The 17042-nt window shown below is 43.2% G+C and overlaps 1 protein-coding gene across 1 annotated transcript in view; it reads right to left on the bottom strand.

The window, feature by feature from the left end:
* Positions 1 to 16376, bottom strand: part of clrn1 (clarin 1) — a 37637-nt gene extending 21261 nt beyond the window's left edge. The window contains exon 1 of the mRNA XM_068041557.1: positions 15779 to 16376. Within this exon, the coding sequence (XP_067897658.1) occupies positions 15779 to 16091 (313 nt within the window). The 5' untranslated portion in view covers positions 16092 to 16376. The remainder of the gene's footprint in view (positions 1 to 15778) is intronic.
* Between the last annotated feature and the right edge of the window lie 666 nt (positions 16377 to 17042).

Below are 17042 nucleotides of genomic sequence, written 5' to 3' on the forward strand. Positions count from 1 at the left end.
CTCAAGGGATATGGTGAGACGTTAAATAGGTTGGGTAAGGACTTATCAAAAAAAGACTGACTTAATGTGCCGAATGGCGTTTTCCTGTGATAAAAAATAAATATATCTCACAGTGGCATGAAGCTTTTCGTTTCCTGCTGTTCATTACTTGACTCCTTACAGAATATTGCTTTATTTTGTATGTTGAAGGAATTCACCATGCTACATTTAATGCACGTCTGTGCAAGTGTGTTTATAATTGGTATCAAATTATTTTTAAAATGAGTTGTTTTCTTCTCATTTGGTTTCCTCTGTGCCAATTTACTAAACAAAAGGCACTTGACCCATCCACTTGCCTCTGCCATTGATGTCTTGTAATTGACTGCTGGGTATTGCAAGGAGTGGCTCAGAATTATCCCTTCTCTAATACTCCTCTACTATCTCCTATGTGGCAAACACTGATGCTCTGTGTCACCACTGTGCTATCCCAGTCATAGAATTGCAGAATCATACTGTGCAAAAGGAGGCCATTTGGCCCATTGTGCCTGTGCCAGCTCTTTGAGCTATCCAATTAGTTCTACTCCCCTGCTCTTTCCCCATAGTCCTGCAAATGTTTCCTCTTCAAGTATATATCCAAATTCCTTCTGAAAGTTACTTGCTTCCACCAGCCTTTCAGGCAATGCATTCCAAATCATTGCAACTCACTGTGTGAAAATATTTCTCTTCAACTTCTCTCTGGTTCTTTTTCCATTAACCTTAAACATGTAACCTTTGCTTACTGACCCTCCTGCCAATGGAAACAGTTTCTCCTCATTTACTCTAACCAAACCCCTCATGATTTTGAAATCTTGATTAGTTCTTCCCTTCATTTTCTCTGCTCCAAGAAAACAATCCCAGCTTCTCTCGTCTTGCCATATAACTCAAGTCCCTCAACCTTGGTATCAAGCAATTTCATTTTTAATATAAAAGTCCGCTGTATTTTAATGAATGAGATTAAATTGAAAATAAATTAATTTGAGATGGAACAGAAAGCAAATGCTCATTTGCATTAATAAAAGCATCACAGTGGAAATTAATGGCCTGCGTAGAAACTGATCAGCAATTTCTTGATACTGGCATTGAGTGACTTGGTTGTAAAAATTCTCAATCATCCTTTAGCATGACACTGAGGATATGAAGCATACTGACAGGGAGCGTATGTGTTATGAGCAGTAGAATATGACCCATAGAGGAATTAACTCCCTGACCCCACATGTGGAAACTGAAATAGTATAAAGTATCAAAAATAAAATGACAGGGAGAGATTAAAAGATTGAAATTATCCATAGCCCTAATTGACAATTGTGTACATAGAAATTACAACAAGGAAACAGACCATTTGGTCCAAGCAGCCCATGTCATAGTTTATTGCTCATATGATCTCCAGTCCTAACCCTTGTGTCCATACTTCTTTATTCCCCTTTCCTTTGGTCATCTATTTAACCAATTCCTAAATGTTGACATGGGCCGGGAATTTCTTCAGAGCTGCTCTCATTCTGCGCCCATAACTTTACAGGAAGTGCAACGTAAACGCCTTCTAGAACGTGAATGGGGTTTCCGGTGTACTTCCGATGAAGATATGATGGCGGAAAGGGAGCAAATCCAAGGAAATTTCTGGCCGTGATCTCTGCTTCAACTACCATCTCTGGGTTGTGCATTCCTCTACCTTATATCCCTCTAAGTAAAAAGATTTCCCCTGCTTTCTATCCTAAATCTCTTAAATTTAATCTATGTCCCCTTGTTCTAGACCACTCAATCACTGATGTTACGAGATTCCTTCTATTTCTTTTGTAAAATATGATAAGGACTTATACTTGAATTCTGGACACTGATTCATTTGGAACCTTGAAGAGATTGCTGAACGTTGTAGTTTTTTAAAAAAAAGGTCACCAGAAGGGTCCTGGTTTTGGCTAGTAAACAAGTCCTACTGGAAGTCACCTGTCTGCGGACAATCACCAGCAGGGATTGTTTTTGACTTGGAAAGATGTTTACAAAGAAATGACAAGCCAAGATTTATGGATATCAGGAGGTTTGTCTTCTGGAAGGTTTTAGTTTCAGTTTGAACTTTACAACAGACATTTTCTTTTGCCTGCCAGAAGAAGAACAACTTATCTCTGTCTAATGGAAACAAACCCTGCATACAGTGTCAGTTTCCTATTTCCTCCTGTATTTGAAGAAACCCTGCATGTTTTGAAGGAGCCTTGCATATCGAATATTTGGCAACTGAAACCTTGTTGCTGCATTCCTGCTGTAAGACCTATTTTGGAGCCCCTGTATCTCTTGCATATCTTGGAAAGTCTACCCAAACTGATCTTCAACATTACCTGGAAAGAACTGTTCTAGGAAGATCCTAGTGACAGTTGCCTATATGCATTTGGGACACCAAACCAAAACAAAGAACATCTTTCCATACCTTCTTTTCAGCCTAAATGTTTTTTTTCCTTCTGTTTTCTTTGTATCAGCGATAAACAAAAATCCCTTTTATTTTCCCAGTTAACCGATGTGTATGTATGTGTGTGTGTGTGAGGGGCTAGGATAAATAAGGGGCTTTAATATTTTAATTTGTGTGTATATTGTACTTCATTATTGGTTAAGACTTGGTTTATAATAAACTGATAATTTTGTTGTTTATTAAAGAAACCTAATTGGTGTGTTTATTCTGGAGAAAAATAGTGTATAATTGACTGTATCGGAAAGTGGGAAAACTTAAATATATGTACTGACCTATGGAGAAGTGGGAGTAGAATAAACAGTGTACTCCTCCTACCTCGGTCATAACACTGGAAATATTCTGTTTCTATCTACTCTGTCCCATATCTTCATGATTTTAAACACCTCTATCAAATCACCCCTTCATCTCTATTCTAGCAAAAGCAGCCCCAATTTTTCAAGTCTGTCAGCTTATAGTATTACTGAGTGAGACGATTCAACACAAATCACTTCCAGATATCTGTTATTGTACACTCACTGGAATAAATAAATCCTTGGAATTTCTCAATTTCCTGCTTCCTTCAGTTTCCTCAACTCTGAGTTATGCTGGTGTACAGTTCCATTGATGTCTAATAGACATCCATTGTGTGTGCACTGAGACCACTGTTCCTCACTAACGTCTTGAGGAGGGGACCAATAGTTTGGCCTGGATTTCCACTCGATTGTGCTTTTTTTTTTGCTATAATTGCCATAATTGGCATAACCCCAAAAGATCGCAGAATTTTAAGCACAAGTTGAGTACTGCAGAACTTGAGTTTCCGCTATCTTTTGCACTAATTTTAAACACATTGTGCTAATAGCAGGCCCCACCCACAAAACAGGTCATGTCCCCAGGGTGTTAATGACCATAGGGAGTTGACGATAATTGTGCTCATTTGCAGGCCCTCAAGGAGGCTCCAAAAATTAAATTAGAACTTTTGGGCATAAGGACACTAATTGAAGTTTTGAATTTTTTTTGAAGATGTACTAAGGATCTGACTACTGCACCCCAATCAAATTAGCAAATGGTTCTGTATATTTTTATATTTTAAGTGATTTTCAGTACCTTAATTTGGGTTACTCACAGGTGCTGGATTGACACACCAATTTTAAATGCTTATTTTTTATGATATTTTATGATAGTATCCATTTTCAGCTCCGTTAATCAAACTTTATCAAGTTATCATGCTTAAATATATCAAGGAATATTTTTAAGGCAATATGTTTGAAAAAAATTGCATTTTAAAGCACTGCCCAATTACACTGTTTCATGGTAGATTTTGCGTTTGAGGAAAAGCAAATGAATTTGAGTGGAAACATGTGGGGGTGGTGGGGTGGGGGGGGGGGGGGGTGGTGGCAGAAAACACTTTTCAAAACAGTCACAATTTTGAGCACACTTTGGGATGGAATTGCCAATTGGCTATCTTGTTTACCCTGATCCCTGATCCTTTCTTCTAGACAATAAGAAATGTTCAATGCTGAATCTAGCTTAGTCTGACCTCACGGACCTGGGATTGAAGCCTACGAGCACTTGAAGCAGTAGGATCTATTGAGGATCATAAATAACAAGGAAATGGGCCATACTGTGCGTACTACTGGACCATACAGCTATGTTACCATAAGGTCAACCCATGTCCTGTTCACACTTGATGTCCAGAAAGCCACACTTTCCAGCAGGAATAGCAATCCGCAATGGGAATGTTCTTCTGCCTAGCCCAGGGACACTAGTAGCTCCCTTATCTCTGCATGGATACCGCTCAACGAATCCTGTGCAGACTGTGAATCAAATCTGCACTTCTCTGGTTTGTTTGGCGTCTTATACAACTGTTAGGATTTTATTTCTGAAATAAAATCAAAAATGTTTCCTTAACTGTAGGAACATTTATATAACGGGAAACTAACAGATACCATCACATATGTAAAGTATCAATAATGTTTGACAAATTGCTTATGACCCTAACTAATAAAAATCAGTCTGATCACATGCAGAAATTTAAATGTCACTGCATGTCCTTAACTAATTCTGTCAATGGAAATCTCGAACTTATGTTTAAAGATAACTGCAGCCTTTCCCTTGATAGCTGCTGCCCTTTCTGATGAACCAATGACCCAGAAACTGACACAAACCACCAGCTTTTACTCTCAGTCTTTAAATGGTGATGACATGCGATACTTTTTTTTAAATAAAAGCATATCGTAGACAGCTTGCCAATTTTGCTCCTTGAGTAATCCCTCCCTTTTTTGGAGGGGAGAGCAGTAAGGTTACCTACTTCGAGGGCTTTGCTTTCTTGTAACTTGCCAATAGGAAGTGTTTTGGAATTTCAGAAGAATCTCACCCATTTCCCCCAATCCACTGAGTAAAACCAGATCCTTTCAGTTCACTAGATCCCTCAGACAGCCAGCAGAGATCAGGGCCTGAATTTTCCTTCTGGGGTCAGGAAACCAACGTCCAGAATATTTCTGAGTCCCGATCCCTGCACTGCATCAGCATTGCGGATGTGATGCTATTTTCAAATGCAAAGGGCCCAATTGGCCTGGGTTCGAGGTCGGTGCCCAAATAGTGGTGCCAGGAGCAGCCTGGAGGTGGGATCCAGTAACGGAGGGCGCTTTGGAAAGGGGAATGGCAGTCATGACTGGGCTTGCCGTTTGCTGAAGCAATGGAGCAGCAGGGACCTCATAGGGCCATCGCTGGCATGGGCACCACGATTTTTGGATGCCTCCCATGAGGCTTTAATGGATGCAGTGGTGAATCGGAGAGATGCTTTGTGCCCAGCATTCAGAAGAAGATATCCACCGAGAGAAATAAAGAGGCATGGATGGAGGTGGTGACGGAGGTCAGCAGCTGGGGAGTCACTTGAAAGACGTGGGTCCAGTGCACAAAGAGGTTCAATCACTTGATAAGGTCTGGAAAGGTACCTGCGCGATAGGTCACCAACTCTGGAAACAACAGAATGCATATGAGCTGACCTCACAGAATGTCCATAGTTCTCCCTGACATCGACATTGATGTGTCCAGTCGCATCACTGAGATGGCAGCCACCCGCACATATGGGTCGTTATTCAGAAGGGGACATCACTGAGGAGAGCACATCAGCTCGTGTGTATGTTATGCTGGAAGAGATGAGGGAGGGCAGCCTACTCATTAATCATTCTCTCTTCATCCTGCAGGAGGAGAGCCAACATTGCACGAGAAATGGCTCAAACAGATGTTGGTGTGGCCGACCTCCACACTTTGACCCTGACGGAGGAGGCGGCACTGGAGATCGCCAGGATGCCAACACATCAGTCCATGGGGGATGGCGAGACAGGAGGCTGTGAACAGCAGGGTCATTTGATAGATTTATCTTGAGATGAAGAGTGTGGAGGAGACTCCTGCCCAATGCGTGCTCTGTTATCTAAGGGGCTGGTTGTACTGGGACACTTGTCGAGTAGGATGAGTTCTCATTTCTACATTCCTGTGTTTTCCACAGAGCTAGTAGCAGACAGGGAGCAAAATGCACAAGGACAATTGGCACAGCCCTTCTCGCTGGAGGGAGACTCATCCGAACCAGCACCATCACATCATACCTCGGCACCTTCAACCAGTGCAGACGCACCTACCTCGGTTGGGCCCCAGAGTAGCGTAGAACGGGGAGTACCAGGTGAACTTCACATCACGCGTGAGCAAGAGGAGGAAGGTGAGGCAGAGTCAGCTGTGGGCAGTGCCCCTCGGAGGGCGGAGGACAGTCACAGTGATGTTCTGCTGGGTGAAGATGCTGGGCCTCAGGTGTCACAAACAAGGAGGGTCTTCCTCTAGAGCAAGAGGCAGATAGATTCCTTTTCGTCAGAGTTCCCTGAAGCCTTGAGGAGCCATGGGCAGTCAATGGACGGGTCCCTGCAGCACATATGCACTGTCATGACTCAGGGATTCGATCACATGAGCTCCTCCACTGAGTGATTGAGCAACCTCTTGGAGAGCCATATGCAGCACCACTGAGTGGGTGCAGGAGTTGTGCGCTGATGTGCACTGAAAGAGTGAGACTCTCTGTAGCATAGACCGCTCAATGTCGCTGATGGCACTGAGATGCTCGGAGTGGATGCCAGCTGCATCCCAGTCAGTGGTCTTATCCAGCATCCAAGAGCGCCAGGAAAGAACTGAGACAGTCAAAGTGGAAGATGAAGGGATCGCCCCTAAAAGGACACCAGCATCACCCTTCGGCCCCTCGCCCCCTCCGACTCAGAAACCATCTGTGTGCCAATGCCCTGTGACAGAGGCTGCCCCTGCAATGATGCAGGCAGGGAAGCCTGTGGAGGATTCCCCATGGGTACCTCCAAGACGAGGACAGAAGCCACGGGCATCTCAGCCAGAGGCAGAGACTAGGGAGCAGGCTGCCTCCACCTCATACTCTGCCACAGGAGAGCACCCTGTAGAAGTGTTAGGGAAAGGAAGGCACCACACTGCGGATTTCACTTAATGAGTTGCCTGGGTGCTGTTTTCCACATTTGTACACTTTTTTCATTACAATATCACTTCCTTATGTTATCAATCTGATATGTGTGTTATTGATGTTTCATGTCAAAAGGGGGATGGAATTTTGTGGGGAAGGATGGGGCCTAGGATTGGTGTATTTCCATACTTTGTGATGCTGGAGATTGGTGGTGGTGGAAACATCATTCCCCATGCTCATGGCGGGCAGTCATAAAGGCTCGGAGGAGATCAGGTGAAATGTTGTTGAATCGGCATGGCCCTTGTGGCTATGCCAGCCTGTAGTTCACCCAGAAGTCTGGGATGGCATTGCCGGGTGTCCTCCGATGCCTGGGTGCCAACCACCTCTAGAGCGATCCCTTCCTCCTCCTCTTCTTCCTCCTCCCAGTCCTCCTCCGAGGTGGAATGGCGTTTCAGGTCCTCCTCCTCATCAATCTCCAGGCCTCTTTGGATTGTCATGCGGTGCAGGGCGCAGCAGATGACCATGATACAAGACACCCTGGCTGGCCTGTATTGGAGGGCACCACCTGACCAGTCAAGGCAATGAAAGCGCATCTTCAAGAGCCCAATGGTCTATTCAATGCAGGTCCGTGTTAGTAGATGGCTCTGGTTGGAGCACATCTCTCCATCGCTACTGGGTAGTGAAAGGGCATCAGGAGCCATCTCTCAAAGGGCTAACCCTTAGCACCCAGCAGCCACCCACGGAGTCTGGATGTGGGCCTGAAGAGGTTCGGCACCTGGGACTATGGCAGGATAAAAGAGTCATGACAATTGCCCGGGAACCAGGTGCAGACCTGCAAGATTTGCTTCCTGTGACCACAGACCAGCTGGACAATGAATGGTAGCCCTGTCTGGCTGCTCTGTCGGTGCCTTGATGGCTACGTGGATGCAATCGATGATGCCCTGGACCCGAGGGAATCCATCGATGGCAGCAAAGCCCAATGACCTCTATGCCTGCGCAGGCCCAACTATGCCATAATGGATGCAGTCCCGCCTTCCTGAATATGGCATCCATGACCTGCTTGATGGCAAATTGAGCTGCCGACTGCGAGATGCCACCTAGGTCCACAGCTGATCCCTGGAACAATTCAATTGCATGAAAATTCAGGGCGACCATGACCTTGACGGCTCCAGATCAAGGACTGCCATGGGGGCTGTGAAGCCTCAGGCCATTGTGGATCAGAACACAAAGGTCCGTGACCATCTGCTTGGGTAGGCGCAGGCTCCTATGGCATTGGTGCTCAGTCATTTGCAGGTAGCTGACTCTTGGGTGGTAGAAGCGATGTCTTGGTAGCGCCTTCTTTCCCTTGTGGCACCCCCGCACCCCCACCCCATGCTGTGCTCCTCTGTCCAGGAGGCTGCATCTGCTGCAGCTCATCCTGCTTGCTCTGTCCAATGTCAGAGGATCCTGTTCCCATCTGAACTCCCTCAGCTGGGGTTCGCTCATTCACCAAGCCTTCTCCTGCCAACCCCAGCTGCCCAATTGATGCCAGCTGCCTCACATCCCTCTCCAGATTCCTACCACTCACCACTGACCAATGCAAGTCTTTCAGCTCCAGCAATGGCTGCTCTGTGGCACTGTTTGAGCAGCTGAGCTTTATTTTGGGCTTCCACAGTATGTTAAACAGCCCTTTTCATAGCCCTCATGGCCTTCTGCAGTGTTCATTGCCTCTACACCCTGTCGTGTTCCAGACATTGTGCTTTCCTCATGTCCTCCCACTGAAACTTACAAACTGCTCCTGACAAGACTTTCAATGAACTCCTCAATGAGCTCAACGGCCAATTAATTGAAGGCGTCTGGGCTTCCTGTTCCCTCCCAGCATCCCTTTAAAAATTGCTTCCTGTTTTGGAAGCAGTGGGAGCCAATGCCAACCTCCGAGAACGCGATTTTCAAATTGCGCTCCTGTAACCATCAGCATTTCAAAATCCAGCCCCAGGAACCACTGGGTAAGATGCCAGGGGCACGCACCCACAAAATGCCGCATTAAAAGTTGGCAGCAGCCACACTCTACAGTGTTTATTCTTTGCCTTCCTGTGGGGAAGCATTTGGCTATGTTCAGCTGAAAGGAAACACGATGCGGCAGAGGGTGGAGGAGTTGGGGATGACACCAATTATAAAAAGTTCTAAAAACTAAAAACTACAAGCTCATTAAAAACTCCAGTCACCTTTTGAGGAAGTTGGGGGTAATTTTAACTTTGGGCTAAGGTGTATCTTGGGTGATATGGAATTGGTCGCCCATTATGTACAACACCCAAACTTTTTCCATTGATGGCAATGGAACAGAAGACCAGATGGGGTGTTTAACAAGCCCATTTTACGCCATTGTCCAGAGTTAAAGTTACTCTCATGTAGTTTTCTTTATTATTTATGACAGTTAGAACATAGGGTCTTTAAAAGTAATTAAAATTATTATCCAGAGCACTTTTTCTGTTTGTGGTTCAGTCATAAATTGGAAACAATTCTTTTTAGAAAATAGCGGTTGAGAATTTTATTTATCACTTAGAGTCCCATTACAGCATTTTGTTTCTGTTATTCAACATAACTTCAATTTCTCATTAATTTGCTTTTAAATAGCCTTTATGATAGCTCATTAGTAAGAGGGCCATTATAACAGTGCCGCTCATGGATTACACCCACTTCATCTGTTTGTACAATGTGTCAAACAATCTGCTTGTCTTGAGTAAAGCTACGCTTTCTGACTTAATTTTTTTAATGAACTCGTCTTGGTCTTATTCATGAACCATGCCAGTCTTATCAAATGTCATTATGCAAATAGCGAACAATAGGCCTGAATTTCAATCTGCTGATGAGCACAAAGTATGAATTGCAAGGCAGATTAGGCTGCTGACTAAATCTACTCATCTGCTAGTAAACTCCTAAACTGTTGATCTGCATCTTCATTTTCAAGTTAAATATAGTGAAAGTTACAATTTCACAGGGAACTAGCACCAAGCATAACACACGAATGGAGAATAGAATAAATAAGAGAGATTGTAATCGTCTTAGCCTTTGCAACAAATAATATTCCCTCAGCTTGTTATAAAACTGACCATTTATATTAAAAGTAGATTTAATTGATGCAATAACAAGCAAAAAGTTCAACATTTTGGAATGACCTGCACAGCCTAGTGCACAGTGTGGCAACGCATTGTGCTATGGAATATTAGCCCACAGACTAGTGAGTATGTAGAACAGGGACCCTAAAAAGCAAAACAAAGGTCATTAACTCTTTTAAAATATCTGGCAGGGAATGGATTGAAGGTATTGTCTTGTTTCTAAATTGATGGGTTCTGTTCCACTATTCATACAAAGTCTGCAACACGAAAACTTTTCAAACAGGCATTTAAGAAACTAGCATGCAATTGGAAACTGAGGATAATAGAAGATATGGGTTGAAGTGAGGTATAGATTTTTATCCCAAGTGAGAAAGACCGAATTGTCATAAGTATTGCAGATACCTATTTACCAATTTACATTGGTCTTTTCACGGATGAAGAAAAAAAATCGATCACAATTACTGTAGGCAAGGCTGGGTTCAACTGCTTTCTCACTTCTTTTCTTTCTTTCTTTTCTTCTCTTTTGGGCCTCCTTATCTCGAGAGACAATGGATACGCGCCTGGAGGTGGTCAGTGGTTTGTGAAGCAGCGCCTGGAGTGGCTATAAAGGCCAATTCTGGAGTGACAGGCTCTTCCACAGGTGCTGCAGAGAAATTTGTTTGTCGGGGCTGTTGCACAGTTGGCTCTCCCCTTGCGCCTCACTAGTGAATTAAGAATTCAATGCCTCATTTTGTTACAGTTATACAAAGCCCTGGTTAGACAACATCTGGACTACTGTGTTCAGTTCTGGCCACCACACCTTAGGAAGGATATATTGGCCTTCTGCACTTCTATGCATACAGGGTGGTAGAAATTTGGAACTCTTTTCCATAAATGATGCTAAATCAATTGTTAATTTTAAATCGGAGATTGATAGATTTTTTTTTTAATCGAAGGGATATGGGCAAATATGGAGTTAAGTCATAAATCAACCATAATCTCATTGGATGGTGGAACAGGTCTGAGGGACTAAGTGGCCTCCTCCTATTCCTATGTTCCACTTTTCATCATCTGTTACTTTACTTATAATGTGTATGTGTTTTATGTTATAGTGATCCCATCAGTAACAGGTCATTCAACTGGGCTCGGATATGTCGACGAACTAAAGTTAAGACATGAGTAAATGATGTTGAACATTCAGAACTTATACTGACAGCACTACTGTCTATGTATTCTAATTTAGGATGACAATATAATATACATGAGCTAAAATATTCATTCTGGATTCACTGAGAAATAGTCAGTTCACACCTGGAAAATATATTTTTTGAAATATGAAATATGATTAATATGATTGAGGAGTAATTCAAAACTATATGTGGATCAAAGGCAATATTTTAATTTAAATAACAGAGTCCGGGCTTCACCTGCTGGTGACTTGAAACAATAGAGCCAATGTTGGCATAAACTTAAATTGGTCGTAAAACAATTAAAAAATATTATCACCCATCTGGTTCACTAATGTCCTTTAGGGAAGGAAATCTGCTGTCCTTACCTGGTCTGGCCTACATGTGACTCCAGATCCACAGCAATGTGGTTGACTCTTACATGCCCTCGAAATGGCCTAGCAAGCCACTCAGTTCAAGGGCAATTAGGGATGGGCAATAAATGCTGGCCTGGCCTGCGACACCCACATCCCATGAAAGAATAAAAAAAAAGGACTTATTTATTCAAAGAATGCTAAATGTTTGGAGTATTCTGCCTGGCTGGATAGTAGAGATATAAACATTCAGGATATTTGTAATGCAGCTGGATGCTATAATGGGAGAGTTAGGGTCCTAGAGCAATGGGACTGGTTGGGCTGAATGCCAGCTTGCCTCATTTGGTAGCCCTCTTGCTTCTGAGTTGGAACATTGTGACCTCCTGCCTGAGTACAGAACTTGAGCATACTTGATACTAAGGAAGGACTGCATTGTGAGAAGTATGATTCTTTTGGATGAGATATCAATCAACACCTTGTGAAATCTGTTGCCATGGATGTTTAAAATCCTATGCTACTGTTTGAAAAGGATTAGAGGGTTGTTCTGGCCAACAGTACCCCCACCCCCCCATAAACCACCATTAAAAACAGATTTACGGTTATTCACTTTGTTACTGTTTAAGGGGCAGTGCTATGTGCAAAACAGGCACCATGGTTGCTTAAATAACAGCATTGACTGCAATGCAAAGTGACCTCAGGGATATAATGCAGAGCTACATAAAAGTAAGTTTGCTCTCATAACTATCCTTTAGGGATATACCTTAACTGTCAAATTTACATAACAGGGTGATTGCTGATGCTGGTGATCGTTTGTTTTTTGGCATAATGCAACATGTAATCACCATTGGCTCACAATGACCTGACGAATCTGGAGAGATCACTTGCACATGGACAGAGTGACCCCTCTGAGTTCCTCTGAGACTTTAGTTAACATATTCATAAATTTTACATGTAGTTTTCCCTTCGTTCTAAACCTAACTCAAAAGGTTTGACTGTGAGCTGCCGATTCTGCATCACGTTCTAAAACTAATGGTTTTTATTGCCTCTAGCACTAAATTACTCCAAAGGGAATATCTTTTCTGAGTGATATGAATTTCGATGACCTGTGAACATCTGCTTGGCATGTTCAATGCAATTCTAAAGTCAATTTGGTAACCTCAATTTACTGAAATTAAGTACTTTGCAACAACGCTATCTTTTGCAACCTTTCTTCCAAATTAATGGATGCATTAGGGCACTTGTCAATGAAGTGTTTTTCAAAAGGATATTTTCATTCAAAGGAATGACATGTTTTACCTTGACATTGCTGTTAATAGAATTGCTATTACTGTTATTATACTATAAACAATGTTGTTACGACCAGGTAAGAACGAGGTCTATGGTTCCCTTTCAGCCTTCACCTAGTCTTACCGTAACAGGGTTTAATTTTAAACACATTGTGTTTTTAGCTCCCCCTTGGTAAATCCTTGTTCACCATTTTCCAATTATAAGGCAAAGAAACCAGCACAAACAGGCTTTGTTAGGTTTAAAGAAGAAAAGTTGAAATTTATTAAACTTAAACTCTAATTCGGTTAACGCCTATGGATACACAACGTGCCCAAACCAACATGCATACATGATACACACATGCAAATAGAGACAGAAAAGAGAGAAGAAATAAAGTGGAAAAGTTTGAGGCAATATCTGAGGAGTTTTTATTACAGTTCTTCGAGCTCACTGTAGACTCCTTGATTGTATGTAGATCTTGCTTTTTGTTGGCCCCCAGTATTCTTCTTAATTGTTAATTGCTGTTAATTGCACCGGGAGGGCTCCGAAAGGCCGAGGCGGGGTTCCCAACGCTTTTTCGGTCCAGTGCTGGGAGCGCTGCCAGGCGACCAAATTCAGCCTCACAACAACAACTTGCATTTAGATAGTGCCTTTGATGTACCAAGGCACTTCATTAGAGCATTAGCAAACAAAATTTAACAACAAGCCATATAAAGAGATATGTTTTTGGTACCACCTGTTCCGACCAGGTAAGAAAGGGGTCTAGGGGTCCCTCTTAGCCTTCACCTGGTCTTACCATAACAGGGTTTAATTTTAACACACCATGTTTTTAGCTCCCCCTTAGTGAATCCTTGTTCACCGCTTTCCAATTATAAGGCAAAGAAACCAGCACAAACAGGCTTTCTTAGGTTTAAAGAAGAAAAGTCGAAATTTATTAAACTTAAACTCTAATTCGGTTAACACCTCCGGATACACGACGTACCCATGCTAGCATGCATATGCGCTGCACACGCGTAACTACAGACAGAAAAGAACAGAAGAGAAATAAAGTGGAAAAGTTTGAGGCAATATCTGAAGAGTTTTTGTTACGGTTCTTTACTATAGAGTCCTTGATTTTAGGTAGATCTTGCTTTTCGTTGGGGCTCAGTATTCTTAAACCTTGTTCACTGTAGGAGACTTTTCTCTCTTGGGGTTCATGTGTCTTCAGTGGATTCAGAGGCTTGTGAGAAAGAGATGGGAGCAGACAGGAGAGATCTTCTCAGTCCAGCAGCAAAAAAACACTCTGAGTGCAAACTGTTCATACAATTCAGAAAAACCCAGGTTGCCAAGTAGGTTGGTCATGTGACTGACTGGTCTGACCATGTCCTGGATTGTATCACCTTAGCAGTCTCTGGAATGCTCCTCTTACACACAGTACCTGGCGATCAAGGTCCATTGTGGCTTGAATGTGTCAGGGAATGATCTTTTGTCTTTCCAAGCACTATCCGTTAATATGCAAATGAATTTTCCAGCCATGGCTGATCTGTTTAACAAGTCCTTTCTTCACTCCAGTACAAGTTTAAAATCAGTGTTCATGACAAAATTAATGTGCCTCATTCTTGGCAGGTGGGGGCCCAGCATGACAATGTGCTAAAGTAAAAAACACATTACTGAAAAACGTTTTTCTAAATCAATTAAAACAAAAGTATCAGTGATAAGTACAAGGTGGTATAACGAGAAACTGCATTTGAATTCAGTCTAGATTTGTGAGTTGAATGTCCACTTTCTCTGACTGGTGTAATGAGTTTGTGCAGGGCCACTCCAGTTTCCAAGCAGGGCACAAGTCCGCATCACAAAAATAAAATTCAGAATTGGGTTGGCAATCTGACATAGAAAGGTCACAAGAAGGATTGGTTTGAGAAAGATAAATGTCATACTGGTGGGACAATGTGTACTGTTGTGGTGGTGGAACTTAGGCACATGGTGGGCATGTGGGGTGGGGTGTAGGATGTAAACATTACCAGACCAGCAGAAACCCGGTGGGTGGGCAGTTACAATCCCCTTGGGTTAATTACCTGCTGGAAAGTCACCTGGACCCCACCATTTCCAATTTTAACAGACATTTCTGGACTGGTGTCAAAGTGGCTCACCCAAACTCAGCCATGTCTTAATTCACACAGGTTAATTGGTGTCTGACAACATAACTGGGTCCAGTCTGTGAGTGTAACTAATACGGCTTTCCTCTCAGATGAAAACCAATGTGAGGAGGATTGGGAAGTTGAAAAGGCCCTCCAGTTAGGTTTCGATTGTGGAGCCAAGAGCAGCAAGACTGCTTCTCCAGGCTCCTACAAGGAGAATTTATGTGTCCCCAGCCCTCCATCCAGCCGGTGACACTGCACTATCCTCCCCCCCACCCCCACCTCCCCACCCACCCGACAGTGGGACAGCCCCTTCCCACACTTACCCAAGTGCCAGTGGGCAACCAAATGCTGCCCAATTTTCCAGAGGCTGGCAGCCGCTTCCCGCTCACAACAGGTGGGAATTGGGCCGATGGCATGTTAATAAGGCCTGATGCTTAAAGTTGTGAATCCCCCGTACATATTGTATTGAAATATCGTCAGTTACTTCCATCCTACATTTTGTACTCTTTATGAAATTTTACATTGAACCTGGAAAAAATCGCAACGACAGATTAAATGTTACTTCTGTGCCTGGATCTTATTGGTGAAAACAATACCGAAAGATAGACCAGGATACAGCAACACAGTATTGCACTAAATGGCACTAATTATTGGGGGCAAGTCAAAATTCACCATTTTTCTGAAATGGCAGGACAGGAGTTTTATTGGTACTTTGGTCATTGCATTCCACAACTCACTTCATGAAAACTACAAACCTGGCAGAGGAATTGCACAAATAATTGACATGGAGAATACCTACTGAGCCATAGTAAAAAGCCACACGTCCTTCTGAGTAACAGAATTCATAATCCTAGATATACCCACATGTAATTTGAAAATTTCTTCCTCCCAGACCACATTCCCGGAGTCTCTGTCCGTGGAAAATCCCGTATCTGATGTGCCCGATGAATTTTTCCAACTCCGTTCCCGAGGCGTTCACCAGTTGAGCTCCTGTCTTGCACAGGAGTGAGCCTTCCACCCAGAACTGAGTGCCCAGGGCGACAGCCGCAGTCAGAGCAGAGATCAAACTCAACAAGCCGGCTCCGCAGAAAGTCACCCTCTTCTGTCCATTTGGCATCTTGCCTTTCAGCAGCAGAGTTTCCCAAACTGTTGACTCACACAAAGGATGGTGCACCATGCAATGAAATATTGCTGGATATTTCAACTCAGAGTCCCTCTCCTACACCAACAGAAGCAGCTCATTCTGAGAGCAATTCCAGGCTATTTCCAATCAAAAATGTTTCTTTTTATGGGGGGCGGGGGGGGGGGGGGGGTATGCGGGATAAGATTAAAAACTCCAGTCAGTCATTACAGCAATGTTTCAGGCGCTAGCTCAAGCTCCCACACCGACTTACTGTCAGTATCCTCGTCGCCAAGATCATCTTCCCACGGTCACCGGGTAACAACAACAGGAGGTTCTTGGGTTACATTGAGAAACCTCTCTCCTGTGTAATGTAATAAGGCGGCTTTATTCATCTCGCCTCCTCCCAGTCCTGGCCCTGTCTTCAATGTGATTGGACCAGTGACCCTATGTAAAGAGCCATCCTTCATCACACATTCATAGATATACAGGGCGTTGAGATAGATCCGGTTTGTAATGTCCTGTAGTGTGACCCACGACCACCCCTCCCCCAGGTTCACACTATTTCGATGACCTCGGTGTACACATGAGAAATAACACGTCTCATTTCAAATATCACTCCGAATTCGATTGGGATTGTCATTTCCAGTCGTCATTTCAAGTCAATTTCACACACAACCCTTAAAAAAATGCGAAACAAATTAACCAACATATTCCGAGCAGATTTAAATTGATCAGTGGATCTTGTTTCAAATAACATTCGGCAAAGGGAATTAAAACCAAGCACTGGGCTCATGTTTAAACCGCACAGTTTCAACAATGTTTCTCAAAAAGAAACATCCTGCAGTAAGCACAAAAAAAAAAGACGCGCAAATCGCAGAGAAACATAGGGAACGCTGACATTTTGGGACCCGAAAGCAAAACTTCCAGCGTGTTTCCCTTCATTTCATCAGTGAAATGGTCCGACTCAGTGAGTTGTGATGGTCTGGAATCCACTCCATGAAAGGT

The sequence above is a fragment of the Heterodontus francisci genome, chromosome 11 (genome assembly GCF_036365525.1).
Source record: "Heterodontus francisci isolate sHetFra1 chromosome 11, sHetFra1.hap1, whole genome shotgun sequence".
NCBI classification, from domain to species: domain Eukaryota; kingdom Metazoa; phylum Chordata; class Chondrichthyes; order Heterodontiformes; family Heterodontidae; genus Heterodontus; species Heterodontus francisci.